At 40.5% G+C, this 22,116-nt stretch overlaps 1 protein-coding gene across 13 annotated transcripts in view; it reads right to left on the reverse strand.

Moving 5' to 3' along the window:
* LOC117763653 (transcription factor SOX-6-like) overlaps positions 1–22,116 on the reverse strand; it is a 106,358-nt gene that overhangs the window by 62,221 nt on the left and 22,021 nt on the right. For all 13 annotated transcript variants that reach the window (XM_034588978.1, XM_034588970.1, XM_034588979.1 and 10 more), the window contains 2 exons: positions 6,174–6,390; positions 3,385–3,595 (listed from right to left, as the gene is read on the reverse strand). In XM_034588978.1, coding sequence (XP_034444869.1) covers positions 3,385–3,595; positions 6,174–6,390 — 428 coding nt within the window. The remainder of the gene's footprint in view (positions 1–3,384; positions 3,596–6,173; positions 6,391–22,116) is intronic.

A 22,116-nucleotide genomic window follows, 5' to 3' on the forward strand; every position in this document is an offset into this window, starting at 1 on the left:
CTTCTACAAAACAAATAAAATCTAAGAGCTTACGAAATTAAAATGCTTCACCTTTACCAATACCTCACAACAAAGCTTTAAATCAGGATGTGTGCAGGGTTGCCTGCTGAAGAGGGATTCTAAAAATGTTCCAAAAGTGATTTGAAAAGGCTTCAGGAGTTGAAGGATAGACACAGAAAAAGGAAAAAAAACTAACAGTAATCCCATCATGTGGAGACAAAGAAAATTTAAAAAGACAACAATACAGTGAAGGAGAGACAGCTGTGATTAAATGAAGAAGCATTCGTCAAACAAATTAACAAATGAGAAAAAAAGGGTGTGGGGCTTCATTGCCCGTCCATTTTGAATGCAACTGTTTACTGCTGAAGAACTCACTTAATAAAGCATTCAGCCTCAGCCATCTATTGATCACGTCCTCCCATTTCAATTCAACTCATTAGGAAAAGACGCAGGGGCACCTGTCAGTCTCCATACGTGGGGCTACATTAGGCTCAAAATGAAATGCATTGGCACAGCACCACATGAAAGACATTTTTACAATGCGTCCTCAAGGATCGCAGCCATTCACAAGAGTATTTACAAGGCCCGGAGACAGAGTTATTATTCCCGCTGACGCCGTATGATTGAGTGTGCCTGGTAGTATTGCACATGTTTATCTCGTTTGTTTTTGTCTTAGCTAAGTGTTTGCAGCGTGATCAATGCCACTTGTTAGTCCTCGGGGATAGCAGCTCCGCTAATTAGCAAAGGAAGAGCCAAACTCGATTTATTTGTTCCTGCTCTGCTTTTTATCCCAATAACGGAGGGAAACTGTGCAGGAAATGGGAACCATTTTGCTGTGCTGCGGTGCTGCTGAGGTACCGTGCGTGTAAAATCCACTGCTGATCTGTTTGCTGTTATGCACAATTAAAGCTTGTTTCAGACACAACAACTCTATCCATTGTTTTAAATGTTGTTTTTATCTTGTTTACATCTGTTATTTTGTCTATTTATTATGAAGTCATAAGCTGTGTGCAAAATCAGGAATAAGGGAACCTCGAATTCAACTCCATGCTTTTGTTTTCTAAATGTAGAAACATGCATCCTTAACTTGTGCCACACAGAAATAAATATCATGTCATATTTCGAGACTGCTAAAGCCTTTGAAAGCTAGAAATCTAATAAAAATGCAATTGAGAAAGGCTGAAAAAAAATGTATCGCTTGTCGCAGTGTTTCTCCAACACTTTTTCAGAGTTTCAAATGTATCACTGTTTTCACAGGAGTTAATGCCCCTGCCTCCTGGATATAGAATTATTGGCATTTCAGATCATAGCTGCAATTAACAGGAGAGAAGGTGAACATCCACAAAATTTTAAAATGAAGATTTGGCCTTTTCAAATGATATTTATCCAATTGACAATATCGGACATTTATATGTAAATAATGAAAAAATCCTGAGAAACCTGAAGGTAGTTTTGTTCATTTTTACAGTGATGAGAAAAACATTGTTCTGATGTATTTTGCTGACTGAGAGAGGCACAAGCTCAGCAGGGTCCAACCTGCCTGGTCGAATGTGAAAGCAGAAACTTAAGCAATTAATGGAAAAAGGAAAAAAAAACAAGACATGCACTCAAAGTTCCTTCACTCACATCTCCTTTGATTTGACGGGCAGATGTCACAGAACGTTTGAACACACTCACACACACACACACACGTTTTTCCTTTCAAACTGTTTTCCGCACAGTAGATAAGAGGTGAAGCTACCTATCTTTCAACTAAAGACACTGTGTACTGTAGTACGCCTCTGGCTGTTCCATTCTGGCCCACTTTACTGTATCAATAACAAAGTAAAACCTCTAAATGAGAGAGATCAAGCGCTCCTCTGATATCATCACGATTACTATGTGCACAAAACAGTAAAGAGGGGTGTTAGATGGTTTTAGATCTGGCTTGCTGTGGGGTGGGAAGGGGCAAGCTGAGGCATGCTGGGAGGCTCCAGTGCTGTTCTGTGTTAGTGGTGCAGATCAGACGAGCAGAGGAGAAAGGGAAACCGGTGTTTTCACTGATTGATATTGTGATCTAACGAGCGAGGGATCTGTCAGTTGTAATTTTAGATGTTCAAAGATCCTCTGGAGAGGATGTGCTCCGAAAGGGAAAACAAAATACAGGTAATGTTGCTTTTTGCTCGACGTGTGAGCGAGGGGTAGACGAGCAACATCCTGTCGATCAGATATGAGGAAATAAACTGTTTTAAAAGCCTGCGAGTCCTTTTCTATTCACAGCACCACAGTCTCTGTTAAAATAAACAATTCGCCACATGGATACAGCTTATTGAGAGTTATTATAAGGTTAAAATATATATCTTTAGCTTATTTTGTTATATATAATAATTGTTTGGTTCAGACATCCCGACCGGCACGTTTCTCGTCTCAGTGGATTTTAGCTTTAACACTTATATTTTACAACAGCTGCACAAAGACGACAAGAAACAACCACAAAATGGCACTGAAGAATCAACAGATCTGACTCTAACACTAATCACAAGCTTATACAGTAAATGACTCTGCCTAAATGTAATAAAATCTAATATACAAAATATAAATGGGTGCTTGAATTAAAGGTTTATGAATTCCTGCTGCAATCCATGAATGAGTAATGTAACTTCTTCTTTCAGCTTCAAAGCTCTGTCTGATGGAGGTGTTTACGCATATAATTTTCACTTTTCTATTATTGATTTAGTTTTTTTAACTAACGGTTAAGGTGAACAAAGGCTCCTCACTGGATTTATATCATTGTGTAAAACCTTATATACAAAATTCTCTCAAATAGAATAAAAATGCATTACAATTCATACATTTTTTGAGGAATGAAAGCTAGAACACAAGGTTTTCAGACGACTATAGTGTTGAACATGTCAAAAAATGTGTCTAGCCAGGTCTTGAATGTATGTGTATGAAGGTTTAATAATAAAATAAGTGTTCAATGAGTGCGCAAGTCTGTCTCCTTACACTGCCAATAAAAACACACAAATCACACACACACACACACACACACACACACACACACACACACACACACACACACACACACACACACACACACACACACACACACACTTTTCTACTTCTATCTTAGTGAGGACACTTATTGGAATAATGCATTTGCCAGCCCTTTGCCCAAACGTTAACCATCACATCTCCATCTCTAACCTTAACCCTGACCTAAACCTAATTCTAACCCAAACCTCAAAAGTAAGTCTTAACCATCAAACAAGCCTTTGAAAAAGTGAGGACCAGTCAAAATGTGTCACTTTCCAAAAAAGTCTTAAAAATGGTCCTCACAAATAAATAAGTCCAAATACACACACACACACACACACACACACACAAAGATAATTATCGCCTTACCGTCTTGCTCTGTCTTTGTCAGCTCCACAAGCTTCTTCTGTTTCAGTGTGTCCACCACGTCTGCAAGGCTGCCTTTGCGGCGCTCCGGGGTCCCGAACGCGAGGCCGATCATGGGCTCCCCGCGATCCCTGGAACACTCCTCTGGCTTGTGTGGAGAGGTAGAGTTAGTCTGGTAGGAGTAGACCGAGCAGATTTTATTGCTTTCATTGTCCTGGGGAAACAAGAGTTTAAAGTTAGAGGCTGTACAAGGCATTTGATTTTGGGCTTTTGTGTGTCATCACCTAATGCATTCTGGGAGCCCTGTTATTAACTTTTTGCACATGCTTAGATGTGCTTTCATTAGCTGGCTGGCATGGCTTTAAAAGAAAGTCAGCGGTACCAGATCAATCATGAGGAGACCTGTCCTGTCACTTGATTGCATAAGTTTAAATGGGCTGCGCCTATATCTGTTATTCTATTATAAAGATATATGTCTGTGTCAGTTAAAGGTGGCAAGTCATCTCTCTGCTTAAGTCTTCAAATACCCAAAACATAGTGTGAAAAACTGAGTATGTCTAATCTGGAATTAGTCAAAGTGAAAAGATATTTGTAGATTAATTCAAATAATTTAAATAAAATATAATAAAACGTTATACAGCTCTAATACTGGCATCATTGAATCACTATCAGGGGGGAAAAAATATTACATTTTATAGCCTCCAACACACAGAAATCCGCCAAAAACATACACACGTTTGATGACAGTTGTCTGAGGTAGTGCTAACTTATACTAGAGGGAGTAAAAAAATCACTGATGTTTTCTGTAGTTATAAATCTAGAGTAATTCAACATTTAGTGAATTCTAATTCATTCCTGTAACAGTGAAGGTTACACAAAGCCAGTGACTTAAGTCTTGTTGATAGCAGATATTCTAATGGCACTTTCTATTTTGTGCTTTATGACCAGCATGTTTATGTCCCACTGTTGCTGAGTTAAGCAACAGGTCCAAGGAGGATATATTTACCGAGACAGAAAGCCCTTCTAGACAACCACATTGTCCCACACAACAGACACTTTAGCACAGGTGTTCTAACACCAGGGCTATTTCTGGACGGTTTCTCCTCCTCTTACAGAGTGGGGGGATCTCCAAGAACTTTAGGAGGCTTATGTTTCAAAGACAAGGGGCTTTGGCTAACAGTGAGATCTTAAGACGCCCTTGAAATGGCTCCAGGAGGCCGTGGTGTGCACTTTGTCTTTAAGCGGAAGATGCCTCTGTAATGAGGATTAGGAGATAGTGTGTCACTCGTGGATTGTTCAGGTGTGAGTTTTCAGGTCCGTACATAAAGCCGCCCTGGAGTTATACAAGCGTCATGATGCAGTCAGGAAGGTGTGAGGGTCAGCTCGACTTATAGACTGAAAGGTCACGCATTCACTCTCGGCAGCAGACAATTCGAGGGTAAACCTGTTGCAAATTGTCCTTGAGTGAGGCACCAAACATTGATCTGGTCTCTTACCTGGTTGTAAAGACGATATGCTCGATATGAAAAGGAAAAATATCTCTAAGTACATCAAAGGCTCGGGTCGATTTATGAAACACAACAGAGCACGGATAATGCTCCACCTTTTCTGTCACAAAGTTGTCCATCTTGCATCTCTTTCTAAAATTTACAAAATGTGGCGCTGCCATTTTCTCCTGCTGGCTTCATTGCTCCCAGAAAATAACCAATACTTGATTATTTTCTGGCCCTAAAACTACCTTTTCTCTGTTTTCTTTTTCAGAACACACTTAAAGGAATCCATTCTTTATACGCTGTCAGTCTCCTGTGGTTGCCCATGAGGGACAGTAGACATATTCAGGTGTGAAAAGAGTATTTGATAACTTAACAAAAAGGAAAAGAAGAAAAGAAACGTGGTGAAATAGGAAAAAGAGTGAGCCTGCACAATGTATTCAGGAACATTTTTGCCTCAAGGTCACTTTGAACCCAGACCATTAAGTGATGGTAAGTTTGAAATCACTTTCTTTGATAGGTTCGTATTGTGCGCTAAGAATGATTGATCGGAAATAAGTTATTACCTCAAAGCGGCACATAAATATCATTATGTCCGGTAGAATTTGGCATCACGGCCACATTCAAATGAATTTAGAATATGAACGACATTTTTTGTCTGAGTACTGTCTTCTGCCACAACACCGATACCTGAGGAAACTTTCCTCTAAGAACTTTATCCTTTCCTCAGAGGCCAAAGTCAAACATGCCTCGACCATTAGGGACCAACAGAACCTGAAGCCAAGTTACTACTCGGCACACACACTCACACACTCTGTCTCACACACACACGCACACACACACGGACGCAGGCTGTGGAGAAGAACTAAGGGGTATAAGTCTCTGGAGGAGAACCCTCACTGGGCTGCCCACAGCACTGCCTGCAGCACACAGACCAGAGAGAGGCACTGGTGTGTGAGTGCGTGTGTGTGTGTGTGTGTGAGAGAGAGAGAGTGTGAGCGTGTGTGTGTGTGTGTGTGTGTGTGTGTGTGTGTGTGTGTGTGTGTGTGTGTGTGTGTGTGTGTGTGTGTGTGTGTGTGTGTGTGGGCGTGTGTGCTCTCCAATAGTGCACCATCATCATTATGCATGAGAATTTGTATACCCTGTGTACTCCTTCATGAGTGTTTTATGAGCTGTGTGCCCTGAGTGTGCACACTGCGTCTGCACACTGACCACATTTGTGTTATAGATTTGAGTTATAGGAACATATCTCAAGGTAGGATATGGTCAATTCTTCAACTCTGTGCATAATTCACTCCTCACCATCACAGCAGGCCCAACGTTGTCCCACTCAATATCCGTCGTCTTTTCTCTGATTGGCTGCAGCTCGTCAGGGTGGGGTAGGTCATGCGAAGAGGGAGATGCCGTCTCCTTCGGGCTCTCTCGCTCGTGTTTGGCCCAGGCCGCGTCCTGACCGGCCACTTCCTCTTCTTCAGATGGTTGTTGAAAGGGAGGCGTTGTTCGCATGGAAGACATCATTCTATGAGAGAAGAAAGTAAAAAAAAAATTACATTTTTGGTGAAAACCACTTAGTGGTGCGAGGAGAGGAGACAAGAGGAGAGGAGAGACTTGAACACAACCGTGTTTAAGAAAAAGGCTAAGTCACCATTGAAATACTAAACTTGCGCTGCTGATCTCATGATAATACGATGTGATCAATACTGATCACTGATACAAAAGTGAAATATGAGCTCTTCTCCATTCAGAAAGTATATTTTTGTTTATTAAGTATGTATAAATCTATGTATGTCTCTAAATGTTTTACAAATAACACAATTTTTTTTGGTATTCCCTATTTGCTTTTATAAATAGTGTTAATTAAACTAGTCATCATGTGTTTGTTGAAGGAATTCTGCATGTTAGCTCACTTAAATCACTTTAATATACAACACTTATTATTGATACTTTATGTATTTATTGTAGGTCTGCTCTTCTATATGCTTCGGTGTATTTATCAACAGCCTGTTAGCCCCTGTTCTAGTTCTTCTGTTTCAAGGTTTATTTTTATAGAAGACACAGTAGATGGCGGTGATGCACCTTGACGTTGGTTGCCACCTGCCAATAAACCAAACAAACAAGAAGAAGAATTCATCATCAGTGAAATACCTTTGTGTTTCTATAAATGGATGCATATGTGTGAAATCTTTTTTCCTCCTGGTCTGTAACTGAGTGAAAGGATAAACATTCATTGTATTTGAGACTTCTTCAAATAATGAGAATATTATTATAATAAATATGAAGCTTCAAAAATAGCGGCCCATACAATGTCTGCTGTTTAAAGATGTATTCTTAACTGCTGCTATTGCTGCAGCTCATTCATTGTAAATAAGCCATTTATAACTTTGTATTATATAGATTGTTGATCAATAATCTATAACTCAACTTTCCCAAAAATTCAGGGTACTCTGCTTTTAGCCTGCTAAGAGCTTTCCTATTTTTTCCAGTCTTGAGTGAATATTAAAGCGACAAAAAGCTGCCGTTAATTTCAGAGCTTAATTCAAAACGCAGACATGAACGTTAAAGGTGTAATTACAGCTCACTCTCACATGAGCAATTAAAATACATATCAAATTTGTGATATATATTCTAACTCAGGGCAACTTATAACTATTGCATCACAACCAAGCTGAAAGTTCCTCACACACACACACACACACACACACACACACACACACACACACACACACACACACACACACACACACACATACATACACACACACACACACACACACACACACACAGGACCGTAGGGATAATCTACTAAGCAGCATCAAGGCTTCTCAAGCAGATGCTGTCCTGAGTTTCAGTGTAAAACATTTCCTTTTTTTCCTAATGTGAGCCTCAGGCTGGGGGAGTCATTAGGCTAATACATCATTTACTTTAACGACTTCCCTTTGTTGCACTATACTTATGAGGACATTCATTAACCACACTCATCCCCTAAAACTCTCCTCTCCAGTCAGTTCTTCATTCAAATCTAAATACAAGCCGCACTTTAGAGGATTTCCCTCATCGCACTGTCTTCACGCAGCTAATTGGTCCCTGTAAGTCATCATACACAAACACACAAACAATTTCATCAACACACACACCCACATCAAATAGCGAGGTTATATAACTGACAAAGGGGAAAATTCCAATAAAAACTGTGTCAGACTGTCAGGAATTGTTTTTGCTCTAATTTCCTGAAAACAGGGTAAGAAATTCCCCCCCACATACACACACACACACACACCGCACACAAGTGCAGACAGACAAACAACTTCTGTGAGGTAAAACAGATTGCTACTTCAGCGCTCACTAAATAACGGCATGGGTGTCTATCTTTGAAATATGCAACCTCCTGCAAGTGCCCTCAAACGTAAATCTGACCCTCAGTCAAATGTCTGAAGAGAAAGAGCAGGGCCACAGAGTGAAAGTGTGTGGGGGGGGGGGCAGCAAAAGGTGAAAATAATTTACAGTTGGAGTTGATAAAGAGATAACAGACTGAAACCAAAAAGCCAGAGTGAAGCAAAAAAATGAATTCAAAAAAATTAATGTGTTAAGAAGATGTTTAAAATCTGTGAACAACAGAGCAACAGAGAGAGGGAATAAAGAAGGGAGTGAATAAGAAGGAGAAGCATGTGCAAAGCATAGATCTAAAGTGTGTTTGAGTACTATGTACTCTCTAAAACTCGCTGTACCCACTGATACTTGCAGGTGTAAAGTAAGTAGTAATGTAACGTGAGGGCTTTTCTTGACTTAAAGTGCTCCTGGAGGTCGTGATGTTCTGTGCATGTGGTCTTTTACTACCTGTGTCAGAATGCAGCTTCCACTGACTCTGTTCTGCAGCTTAAATCAGAGGTGGCCAGTGTCACGGCATGAAAGCTGAGACCTGCGCCCCTCTGACCTGAAGATGCAGCAGAACCATTAATAGAACACTATTATAACTACATAACTGTCTCCCGTAGATTGAAGACCAACTGAGATACTGTCTATTTCACTGTCCCACTCATTGATTGTTTTTTACCAAAAAAGCGAGCACAAGCTTAACTCTGTTATAATCAATAACCTGCAAATAATAATCACCTGACTATACTTAGCAGCCAAAGTTGATATGTAGCTTGTGTTTTGTTATTCAAGCCTCAGATGGTAAGGGGGGGCAAGGGGGTGTCTCTTTTCTTTTTCACCTGTTCAAATTGTTTGGCTGGTTTTAGTCAAAGACAGGAGGAGGCCTATGTTCTGTCGACCGTCACATTTTGCTTTAAGTTGAAGTAATAATAAAGGCCACAAAACAACATCTTGGACTCATGGAATGCGTTTTGGAACGCGTCACATCAAGGAGCCTGCTAAGCGGTATCTTTATTTCTAAATGGACAATAGCTTTTCTCTCAGCTCTCTGGAACTTTTTTAGCTTCTTTTAGCTCCTTGTTTTGATGTTCTCACCACATATTTTAGTGTTTTAGTTCAGTCTTGTCAGTGATGTTTCCAGATATAGCTGGCGGCTGTTTTGAATGGAAAAACTGTACCAGACTGAGCAGTTTTCAGGTAGTGAGCGTTCCTGTGTTTTGGGGGCGTAGCTTTGATGACAGGGCGGTTTGGGCAGGGGTGGGAAGTATTGGGTCTATTTTTTTCAAAGTGTAGCCTGCTCTTGTTATCTTTTCTAGGATTACCAATCCTGGCTTTAGTTTCAGGTTTATAACCTGAAGGAATGGCTGACATTATTCTAATCCAGCATCCTCAGCAGTTTGATAATTCAAGTTGTTGAAGGAGAATTTCTCTACAGATTGTCATTAATCCTAATCAGACATTATAGTTAAAGTGGCATTTAACAGTGAAAAGACTGTAACTACTGAAATGTGGAGTTTAAAGCCTGTTTGAGAAGAACGATTCAGTTGAGCATGTTTTTTTTCCACTCATACACCTGATTGGAATTATTGAAACAGCCACAGCTGTCGGCACGAGGTTTTACATTTCTCCAGACCTTTGTTGTTTGACACAGCGGTATGAGTACATGAGATCATAAGACCCCAGACAACCAACAAACAGCGAATCGCTAATCCGCGATCAACTCGTGCAATCCACACTGGAGCGAACGGAGAGCAGGAGATGGAGAAGACAGAGGAGAGCCTATATTTAGTGGACAATATTGCTGGTGCTGTGTTTACAGGGGGGGCTTAGGACTTGGGTTTCTTGGAACTGGTGTCTCATATGGCCAGGAATGCCTAGCCTCATAACTCGCTGCCACCGATATGGTTTCATCATGCAACAGTATCAGTGTTTGTTGGTAAGCATGCCACGAGCCCTTTTGTGGTCGGTCCGTGTACTTCATGCAAAAAATCACATTACCGGAGTTTAGACGAATCCATTGTTAGACTTACATGGCTGAAATGTTATGGGCTGGGTTTAGGAGCTACTGTGGGGGTTTTTTTGGTCACATGACATGTTGGCGTTCGTGATGATTTGTTTTTAACACTGCAAACAAGTTTTGTGTTTGTTTTGCTTTGTTGCTCAAGCTGCTGATCATTTATAGTAACCAAATTACAGCTGATTGTCAGATTAGTTCTCTGGCTGTTCACAAAGTAACGGGTTGCTGTGTATATGGACAAAGGGAAAAGTGAACGGTAAGTCAACACAATAATTAGAAGCGATAAAGGAGCAACTACCATCCAGCCCATTTATGTGTTGCCACCAGCCTGCAGCTGTTATTGTCAGGACACGAAGAAAAACAGAGAGACACTGCTCTGTATTTAGGGATGCCAACAATACAACACTGTTGTTCGCCTGTTCAGAATCTTTGTAGATGACGCTTTAAAAAATGTGCGGGTGTTATTTATTTGTCTTAATTTCCGAACATTTTTTTCTTTTGGCTGCAGCTCCTCAGCCTGACAATATCAGGACATCCCCTTTGAGATCCAGGACGAAATTGAGCGATTATAGCAGAAGGAACAACCTTCTTCCAGAGAGACCAAACAAAAAACGAGCTTAGATACAGGTTGATGCTCTCAGGAAACAGTAATGTGACAATAATGTGACACTGACAGCTGAAAAATAAATTCAGTCTGCACACACATCTCCCTGAGGCACTCCAGAAGCCTTTTCATATTGTCAGACATCTAGAAAAACATCTACTCGTTCCCCTGAAAGTGGTTCTCCTGTCTGAAATATTTCTTGGTAAGTGATACTGCGGAGATTGCCTGGTTGATAACTACACACAGCACGCACTGTTGAGTGAAGAATTACAATTTTCATACATTTCAGAGTTTTTATTAGTGTGAAGTCAGAAAGATTATGCCACAAGTATATGGCTAGCAGCCTGATGATACAATCTCAGTTGAATGCATGTTGTGTTCTGTAATGAATAATACGAATAATAGTATATTCAGCAATGTTACTTACTGTTCCCTTTGAGCATTTTGGTTTAGGTTCCCCTGCTTCCTTCACTGACTACGGACATTCTTACAGCCTTTCATTCAAAAACACATTCAAAAAACTGATGCTGGTGGACAACTAGCTAAGTCCCCCGTCTGAAACGTGGACAGTAACTTAGAATCCCTTTGTGAGAGGAAGAAAAACGAAAACCGGGGTCAGAATTTGGCAGGAAAGCGTTGTTCAGATCTGGCCTGAAACCTGGCGACTTGGCAGAAACAATCAGGCATTGTGGAGTGTGGACGGAGAGGGACCTGTGACAGATGAGAGCGGGAGAGAGAGGGCCCCCTCTTAGAAAAACAGTACACAAAGCGCCATTCACAACCCAGGTCCCTTCTGCCACTTGTGGAGCGAGAGAAGGGCTCCGACAAAGGCCTCCGACTCAACCAATTGGGTGTAAAATCTCCAGCAGTCCCAGCTGGATAGCTGAGGAAGTGGGAAATACCAAAGAGAAAGAGAGACGCAGAATGAGAGGACAGAAAGAAGACTGAGGACTTTCGTTGAAATTGTTCATCTGTGGGACCGTCTAAAACAAGGGAATGCAGTGTTTGAGTTTTTAAGGTTCAAGTAGAAACATTGCTCTGTGCAGGCACTGCAGCAACACATGCTAGGTTGTTTTTAGATGTGTAGCCTATATTAAAAACTGCTGTCCAGTGCCATTTGTTTTTTTTGCAGCTTGAGTTTTAACTGTTGTAGTTTCATCATTTCTAGCTGTACTATTAACTCGGTAAGAGCAGCGATGTGACACATCAACATCAAACTAACATATTCCTCTGAGGCAAGAAACAAGCCGTCATAGTCATTATATTTACCATTGTATTTGGAAAATGAACACACCCATAAAGTCTGCACAGTTATATACAAAAGGCAAACTTGCGATAGGTAGTATAGGTCAAAGTTAAACAAGTTTATCCAGGAGTCAGATCCAGTCATTGTATTATTTTTCAAAGGAATAAACTTCAGGGATGTAGTGCTGCACTTCCAGAAAGTTGAGAGACATTAAAGAGACAAATTAAAAATTTCAATTGAAAAAAGTCCAAATCCAACCATTATAGACTATTGAATTAGAGCTGGATCCTCCCCTTCCCATAATGCAACTTCATAGCGTCTAATAAAGTCGCCTCCTAAATGTCTGCTTCTTTCTAATTGCTTTAGTGACATTGTTTGGTGGCCATCAGTAGAAGTCTGTGGTTGCACCGGGCAACTCCCAGGTGTGAACGAGCAGCAGGGCGTTGCTAAAAAGAACATGTGTGCTCAGTTATTTCCCTGGATAAATAAATGAAAAAAAAAAGCTTGGAGAGAATTGGCCTTGTGTGAGAGCGACTCTCCCTGCTCCTAAATCTTGGGTCTGTCTGGACCTTCATTATATCATCGCACAGCGCTGCAAACAGAGGGCACTGTCATAGGTCAGACATGTGGAATGTGAACACACACACACACACACACATGCTGCCCTGTTTTCTCCCAGAGATTCTCCTCTGCCCGGCTCTTTTGCCAAAAATAGACACATTCAATAGCAACACCAGTTACCCCCAAACCAGCCCAATGCGTCACTGCCATAATAGCAAGAAAAGCAGTTTTGTTTTCTGAAATTCCAAACCATTAACATGGTTTTCACTGCCAGCAGAGCCAACAAGTGGCTGCTCTATTTCAAAGCTAGGTGCTTATCGCTTGCAACTGTGCCTATTCTCTGACATTTTAATGGCTTAAGTGAAACAATGAAGGGAGGTGAGGAGAGGCCAGACGCAGGGCGAGATGGTCGGGTCACAACGGCGTGCACATCAATCAGCCGTCACAACCAAATCCTCTCATGATTATCACGTAAACAGAAGGCATTGTGTGGACATCAGCATTACACTGAGAATCTCTATGTATTTATGTCGTTAGAAAGTATTAGCAACCCACAGGCAGTCAGAGCAGATGGGCAGCATTCAGGCAGGGTACAAGGTATGACTGAGTTAACTCTTTGTGAACTGACCAATTTCTTTCTAAAAGAATAAGAGTGTAATGCAGTTGATGTCTAAAAAAAAACTTAAACATTAGTATGTTCTCTGTTTTAACCTCGGTTAAACACAGTAGGCTTATATTTATAAGCTTACCTTGTTAGATTTATGTTCTTTATATATGTCTTTTAATCACCTGGAGTTACAGTTTATGTCCCCATCATCAACACTATCTAATCTTTTGTAATAAACAACTATTTTGGCATTGATATGACACGTGACAACCAGGGATTTGAACAACATTACAGAATATTTAATAAAGTACCATTTCCTCTGCAATATGTTAGTCCAGGGAAATATGTAAGGAAATATATCCCTATTTGGTCATTTTTGTAGAACCAGTTTCTAAATTGAATTGAAAGGAAATATAAATAAGTCAAATATATTATTATAAATACTTGAACCAAGATTTAGTTGAAACATCTATATTGCCCACCTAGTCCTCATAGTTGTCCAAAACAAAGAAGTGCTTTAAATCAGAGGGTAAAGGTATCACAGTATGGCCCACTGTGACTGACATGTTATGTCTGGGAGCTGCAGGCCCAACACACCACACCAATACAAACATTAGTTAGTCACTGGGTCAGTGATTCATCTACATTGTACTAGTTGCCAGAGGGAGATCCTCCTAAAGGATGATCGTCACCTGACACTGACTTTCCAGGAAAATTGTTGTTGAAGTAGTTTCACTTTAATCTCCTCAGTTTTAAGAAAAGTCTGAAACTGTCAACAAGGCAAAACAAGACAGAGTAAGGTTGAGCCTTTTTTAGGACAGAAGCCGGAGTTGGAAGTTATTTGATATTGTGCAGGCTGGTATCTTTTCAATAGGGATGTACTCTTTAAATTCAACAATCAAATGATATACTACAAGTAAAGGTTTTGAGGCAGCAAATAGTAATCATAATAAAGTCTTGTGGGGTGTCCTTTGATTCAAGTAAAAGGACTAGGTTGTAGAATATTTTGTTTTGAAATAAATCTTGATTTAAAATTGCCACAACAAACTTTTTTGCAAATTTCCACAAATGATTCATTATTCATCAGGCAGACAAACAGTGCGATGTAAGGATTTTGTCTCTCGTCGGATTGGACACCTGGAGCAAACATGGGATCTGATGTCTCCATTAGTTCCACTGATGGAAAATCTCAATTAAAGCCAATGATGGAGCACTCAAAAAATGATGAATGCGTCGTTTGTACAGTGAGCGTAAACACACACCACTATGCTTGGTCTCTGTGTCCAGGCTCTGTACCTCTGTACCTTGAGACCAAAACCGCACACCCCCAGAAATCCAGAAGCGGCCTTATTGACCAACACCCTCCCTTGTGCTTGTTATTTTTCCTGGCACGCGAACACACCCCATGCTAACACAAATACAGTACACATATACATTTATCTGCTTCATGGCAACGATACAGAGTAAACCATTGAAGAAACCATTGAAGACCAAAGTCAACACTCGGTGGCTCAAAGGGACTGTTTGTCTGGAAACTCGCGCCCAGTTAGAACTTGGTCAGTGTGAACATTTTGTTTCTTAATCCTTAAAGTAGACCACATTATCAGGCATGCCATCACTACCTATAAAACATCAGACACAGAACCATCCTTCATAGAAATAACCCTGATAAATCAGCACAAGGCATCTTTGTGTGTTGACAGCTAAAGTATCAGAGTCAGAAACAACTGAACTTGCTGTTGATTAATAAAACGTTTTTATGAGTCCTACTATCGGGTGGTCCTAGACCTTTAAGCCCCAGTTAAATTAAACTGTGAACCAGTGAAAGACTTCAAGACTTTTGAAATGTAAACAGGACTAGAGTTTGAAAAACATGCTCACTTTTGTTTTATCACAAATTGGTATCTAACTTCATAAAATGACCGAACTTCCAAGACTTCAAGTGATATGGTTCTGCTGTGTCTATGTAGAACCAGTGGTTTGTGAAGCTTCATCTCACCATTGCTACAATTGAAAATAGATGCGGACCAAGACTTGAACCCTGAGGAGCCCCCTAAGTGTCGATCTTCTAAATTAGGACACACCAAAATAAAATCAGGAGCAGTGTCATATCTATATATATATATATATAACTATGTCACAATCACAGGTAAAGTAAAGGCTCACCATTAGATCATACAATATCTGTTTTTAGACACATATCACAAATAACAATTAATAGTGTCATTTCTGCCAAATGAATTTACCAAATACACCAAAACACACCTAAAAAAATAAAACATTACACCAACTTGAACATAGTCTGAGCATAACATTTTAAATTTTAGGATGAGGAGTTATTATAAACTAACCAATATATCAGGAACTTAAATATGCTATAGGTATGGCATGAAAAAGGAGAAGGTAGCTTGTATTCCTTCAACAATGTACATTTTGTGCATCTTGTTTCTTCATTTAAATCGACATTTACTCTGCTATCTTCTCTCTCATCCTCTCTTCCTCTTCACCTATTTTCATCTCTGATCTATATCAGCTTAAGGCATATGCAGCTTGCCATTTGTCAAACTCCTGACCGGAGGTAATACGCATCAGCATCTGATGTAGCAGCAGACCGCCACCTGTCCTCTCACCTCAAGCCACTATCCTTATATCACACCGGTTATTGCTGATCTCTTTGTGGACCGACATAATGCCACTGTGATGCACTTATAAGCTTGTTCCACAAGTTTTGAGCTTTGTAGTGCTTTCACCTTTCCATATAGTTGACAAGGATGAACTGTAAACAAGGGGGAATCCTGTGTCCTTGTCGCAAACAAGGGGGGATCCTATGATCTTGAGAAAAGAAACTATTGCAAATTTATTTCCAGGGAAGAAAAACATCCAATGGTTTTGGAATATATGCAATAAAGTTTCAATATTTGTTCAAAACGACAATGCGGGTATTTTTATAAAGTACCTATGGAATGCAAATGTGTTTACTGTGCTTTACGTCAAATAAATTATCCAGATTAAGCATTCAAAGCAGTATAATGTTGCAAAGGCTTAAGTTTCAAAAGTGTCATTGGCAGTCTATTTCAGGGTGACATCAACAGTCGAAAGTCATGATAGAAGCCTGCGGCAATGCGACAGCTGCCCTCACACATTTTTCAGAGTGACTGCATTAGCCCTGAGGCTAGTCGCAAAAAAATGTGATCTTCAATAAATCATTACAGGGCACATGGGTCTCAGTGCAGCTGAGAACAATAATCAGGCGTTGTTTAGTGTTCTTCAACGTTGCTAATTTACAGCATTTGTTCATCCCTGCTTAACATTTATAAGTCAGGGAATGTAGAGTTAAAGTGACATGATGGCACAGAGGGACTGAATCGCTCTCAAACACTTTGCACAAAGTGGATAACAGTTATAATAAATGTCGGTTCTTTGGTGACACAGACAATAGAAAGCGGAAGCATCATAGACCGTTCGCATGTTTGTGGTTAGAATAAAAAACAGATACTCAAACACGTTGGACTACAAAGTACAGACTTGGAAAGGATCAGAAAAACTGAACTGCTCAACTTTTATTTTAGCAAATTCTAAATGATCTGCAAAAACTACATCTATGAATAAATTAGCATGTATTTAATCTTTAAAATGGTAGCACAAAATAATGGTAAACGTAATCGTAAACAAAAGCATTAGAATCAAACAAGAAGTCAGGGTGTAACATCATCTGTCGGAGCGTCCAAACAGGTGGCTTTTAGAGCACCCAGGAGCCTTGAAAGCCTGCTAATCCCAGATTAAGACTGACAAGTCATTTCACTGCATGCCCCCATTGTAATCCCAGTTGCCTCTCTATCCTCTGACAATGAGCTTTGTTCCCTATCTGAGAGAGAGCTTCGAGGATTTCCTCTGCTTTGTTAACATGAAATGGCTGCATTATTCAGAGCCATGCTACTTTTGGTTAGTCGATTAACAACACATTTTTATTCAATTATTGACCGGGCTGAATGTGTAATGTAAACAGATGGTTGTTACAAGTTCTCTGTGCTAACAACACAGTAGGGCCGCACGATATAAGGAAAACATGCGATATGCGATAACTTTGTTGAATAGTGCGTTGACGAAATGACTTGCGATAAATAAACAAATGCTTAAGTTTATGGTGTTTAAGTCTTACTGCTTTGGTTTCACTAATAATATAGACCCGATACAGTGAGTAGCTTATGCAGACACTTAAAAAACACGAAAAGCATCATTATCGTTCCAATAAATTCCACCTGGCTCCGGCCACAGGGACCTCAGACAGCTCCACAGCCCCAGGGAGAGATTTGGGGTCTTTTCATAAATGTTTGGATCATGAAAAGTTGTTGTTTATTTATCTATCATCTCTGTCAGTAATTTAATGCTCCTCTCTGTGTCTCTATCATTCGCGGTGCACACTGCGCCAACCGCATCGAGTCAAACCGAGCACGCCGCCATCTCCTCCGGCTCTCCATACTTTGACCAAGTTTACAGATTCTGTTGTTTTTACCCAGTCTAAGTTTACACATATGTCCGATGAGACGGCGTGTGTACTGTGTGTGTGTGTGTGTGTGTGTGTGTGTGTGTGTGTGTGTGTGTGTGTGAGAGAGAGAGAGAGAGAGAGAGAGAGAGAGAGAGAGAGAGAGAGAGAGAGAGAGAGAGAGAGAGAGAGAGAGAGAGAGGAAAAGAGCTAGCGGGATGGCTGATGAATGTGCGTGCTGCTCCAAAGAAAGATTTAACTCCTTAAGAAAAGTATGGACCATTATGTGATGATCGATGTTGATATTGTGGCGTCGTTTCAAACAAATCAACATTTAAACTGTAGCAGGTCAGAGACTTCAGCTGAGAGAGAGAGAGAGAGAGAGAGAGAGAGAGAGAGAGAGAGAGAGAGACACTTACACACACAAACAGATAGAGAGAGAGCAGCGGAGTCAGTGTGTGTGTGTGTGCGTTCCTTTTCCCTCAGGTTATGGGACTATCATAAATAAGCTACGCAATTCTTTTATACAATCAACCACTTATAGTGATGAATTTGACCCGGGACAATTTTCCACAGTAGAATATAGCCGGGAGCGAGATTTGACGGAGCCGTCTCGTAATTCTCTGTTCTCTCTCTATTCTCTTCTTCCGACAATGATTCATTGACGCAAAAAACAGTCAACGATCTGAATATCTTAAATGTATTACGTAGCAGCAGGGCTCCATCTGATTGGCCAAATATAGTGACATGCAGAGCGTGAATACATGGCACCATGGGACACCATTCATCGCAGTTCAAGTCTTTTGCAATACGTATGATGCGCATTTTGATATCGCGATGACGATACATTTTCAATATATCGTGCAGCCCCAGAACACAGGAATTACATTTTTATAGCATGTAACTCTGCCACATATACAGACATGTCAGAAGGAAGAGTCACCAATGTGTGTGACACTACCACCCAGATGTTTTTTTACGCAACACAACAAAAAGCTAACCTTTTTAAGTTAACCAATCATTTCTCATCAATGACCTTATTGTACAAAATAAAAAAAGTTAGCAATGCCGGATTGAGTTAGATACTGCGGGCTCACAGGGTATGCATCATCCCGTCGAAAGCTCCAATTCTGTATTTTTACCATAATTTTTGTAGGTCTTATCTCTTTAGTCTGCTGTGTTATGGGTCGTAATGGTTTGTTTAAATGATAATATATTGTAGAAGTGAAGCTTCTCTTGAACTCCCTGTGACTGTGGGGGGTCATGCTGAACCAGCACTGGAACACCCTGAAATCTTCTCCTCTCCAGGAGCAGTTGTCTTGTTTGGCAGCTGGAGGCACGTCAGTGTCCCTCGGCATGTCGAGCTGTCACAATCCACACTAATCCCCCCGCGGTGTGTCCCCTGGACTCGCTGAAGCCAAACATTATAGAGTGCACATGAGTGTGTTTAGCTGTATGTGTGTATTATGGGAAGCAGGCGGTGTGATTTGAAACACTTATGTGCGAGTTGATAAGATATACCTGATACCATGGAAGAGCAGCCTATATTCAATAAACACATGGCAGAAATGTTGAACAGGCAGTTCTGTGACCAGTTCATACCAGCCAAGAAATAACAGGCGAGGAGAGGGAACACTACAAGACATGCTCTACCTTTTTCTGCAACTCAAACACACACACACACACACACACACACACACACACACACACACACACACACACACACACACACTGTTACAGCCTTGAATGTCGAGAGATGTGTGTGTTACGAGGTCAGTCTCTCTTTTACACAAGCGAATATACATTGTTCACGGCGCACAAAGCCAAGCCATGTTAATCAGCCAGTCAGAGCAGCTGTTATTCACATGGGCCTAAGCCCTTGAATCAGGGCAAATATTTAAGACTCAGGTGGAGCTGTTCAATCCGACATGACATGACGTCAAGAGGAGAGTCTGGGACTTGTGCAATAGGCTGTGAGCTTTTCATATCGATAGTGTTTTTTGGTGCTCAGCTTCATCATCTTGATCTCAGCAGCATTTAAAATCTGTTGTGATTCTATTGTACAAATGGTCCGAAGCTTTTACACTTGTTGTGTACGAATACGAACAAATAAAAGAGAGAACCTGAACAACAGGAAAACAACAAAACAACAACAAAAAATCGAAAGAACCACACATCACAGTTCTGCGTGCACTGAAAATGCTAAATCACCACTTGCAGTCAAAAAACCTGGAACTGTTAAGATTACTGCTTTAAGTTAATGTATAAATATCCCCAGTACTCTGTTGTTGATTGGACTGTGAGTGTAACAGTTACTCGTCCAGCTGTTCTGATTTTTATCACATTAAGTATCTTATCTGTACAAACCTCTCGTGAGACTCACACAAGAATTTCACAGTTGCTGGAAGCAGCGTTTTTAATAAAGCAGCAGACTCTCTCTCTCTTTCTCTCTCTCTCTCTCTCTCTCTCTCTCTCTCTCTCTCTCTCTCTCTCTCTCTCTCTCTCTCTCTCTCTCTCTAGCCATCTCTCTCTCCATCGTAGCACTGGGCTGTAAATCACAATTAAGAGGTTCGTTAGATATGGCTGATTTATTAAGCTTGTCTGTGGGCCTTTCGACCATATATTAGCCGAATACAAGATCTCATACATAGTTATGAGACATGCTGTTTACTGTATGGGGTCATATGCCAATAGACATTAATTATTGAGCAAGACTCCATAGGTTAAATTATTAGCATCTAGATGATAAATCATTTGCATTTGTATATATGTACTCCCTGTGGTGACGTCTGTACGCAGCAGTTTTCACTGCATATCTAAATACATATCTTTTATTAACGACAAATTGGCAACAGCATCAAAACTCTGTCTGTATTATCAGCGAGTGATCCAGCATTTGAAAGGGAGCCAAGTGTTTTGGAGCCTCGTCCAAAGGCTTTAACAAACACTCAAACACTCTGTTTGCCCTCCTCAACACACACACACACACATAAATTTGGCCTGTGGTCATATCACAGTAACTTCAGTCTAAAGTGTCCCTGGCTCACATAATACCATATTGTTTCCCTTGAAAATCAAAGTGCATTTATCTCACTGCGTATCAGCTATTGTCAACAATGGCCTATAAACACACAGGAGCCTGATAAGGTGGTGTATATACGATATTCATGTCAAAACGTAAGGCTCTGTTAGTGTGCATACAATTCCACCCTCACTGACCGGCTCTTCCTGTCCTGCCAAGACTGACTGACTGTGTCCAATTAATTACAACAACATGGGAAAAGCGCTGCAAAAACATCCTGAAACCACAATCTATAAATTTTAACGTACTAGGCCTGCATCCAAAATCGTTTCTTTCTTTTCTCTCTCTCTTTACATCTTTCTCTCCAACATACCAGCATGCCTGCTCATCCCCTAGCACCTCGTGGCCCCAATCACTGAACCTCAAGGGAACTGTAGAAATAGTTCTGGATTAGTTACAGCTTGAACAGGTGAGTGCCAACTTGTTCAGGCCTATTTATAGCGAGCATGAAATCCTATTGTCAAGAAGGGAGGAGGTGGAGGACGGTTTACAGATACAGCGTAGATGTGAAGAGGAGATAAAGAGAGAGAAAGGGAGTGTTGGCTCAGTCAAAACCCTTCCTGTTCTTAATCTAGACACTGATCTGAACTAGCAAAGACCAATTAGACCAAGTCCATGTATTCCTGTAAAGATAGACATCACAAACAGTCTGTTTCAGGTGTGTCTATCTGGAAAGAACCTTTAATAAACTAAAAGGAGAAGCCTTCTCGGGTTATTTTTTCAGCTTTTAGATTTCCTCAGTGGTTTTTTTCTTCAGCTCGTGAAATTAAATTTGAACTATATTCAACAGAATAAAAGAATAACCTGGATTGACTCTAAGGCAGCAACTCACAAGTATTTTATTTTCACTGTTATTATTGAAATTGTATAAATGTGAAAGAATAGTAAAACTTTTTTCGCCCCATTAACAACTCAAGTACCACAGATACTCAATGTACTGTGTTATATTAGAAATCCAGCAAATATTCACGGATGAAAGCTTGCTTGAGAAAATGACAACTTCCCATCGAGTAATTGTAAGCAATTTCTTAGACACATAAATACATACAGCAGATACAGTAACAGTTAAGTCAAGAACCCCCCCCCCCCCACACACACACACACACACACACTGATACACACGGGCACACACACAACGCTTTCCCCTGGCTGACTCCTGGTACATGACTAATTGATGGTGACAGAGAACAAAGGAGAAGATTATGGGATTGAGTGTGTGAGACACAGCCACAGGTCAGGAGGCGGTTTAGTCTCTAACTGTGATTATGGACGA

The sequence above is a fragment of the Hippoglossus hippoglossus genome, chromosome 6 (genome assembly GCF_009819705.1).
Source record: "Hippoglossus hippoglossus isolate fHipHip1 chromosome 6, fHipHip1.pri, whole genome shotgun sequence".
Lineage (NCBI taxonomy): Eukaryota > Metazoa > Chordata > Actinopteri > Pleuronectiformes > Pleuronectidae > Hippoglossus > Hippoglossus hippoglossus.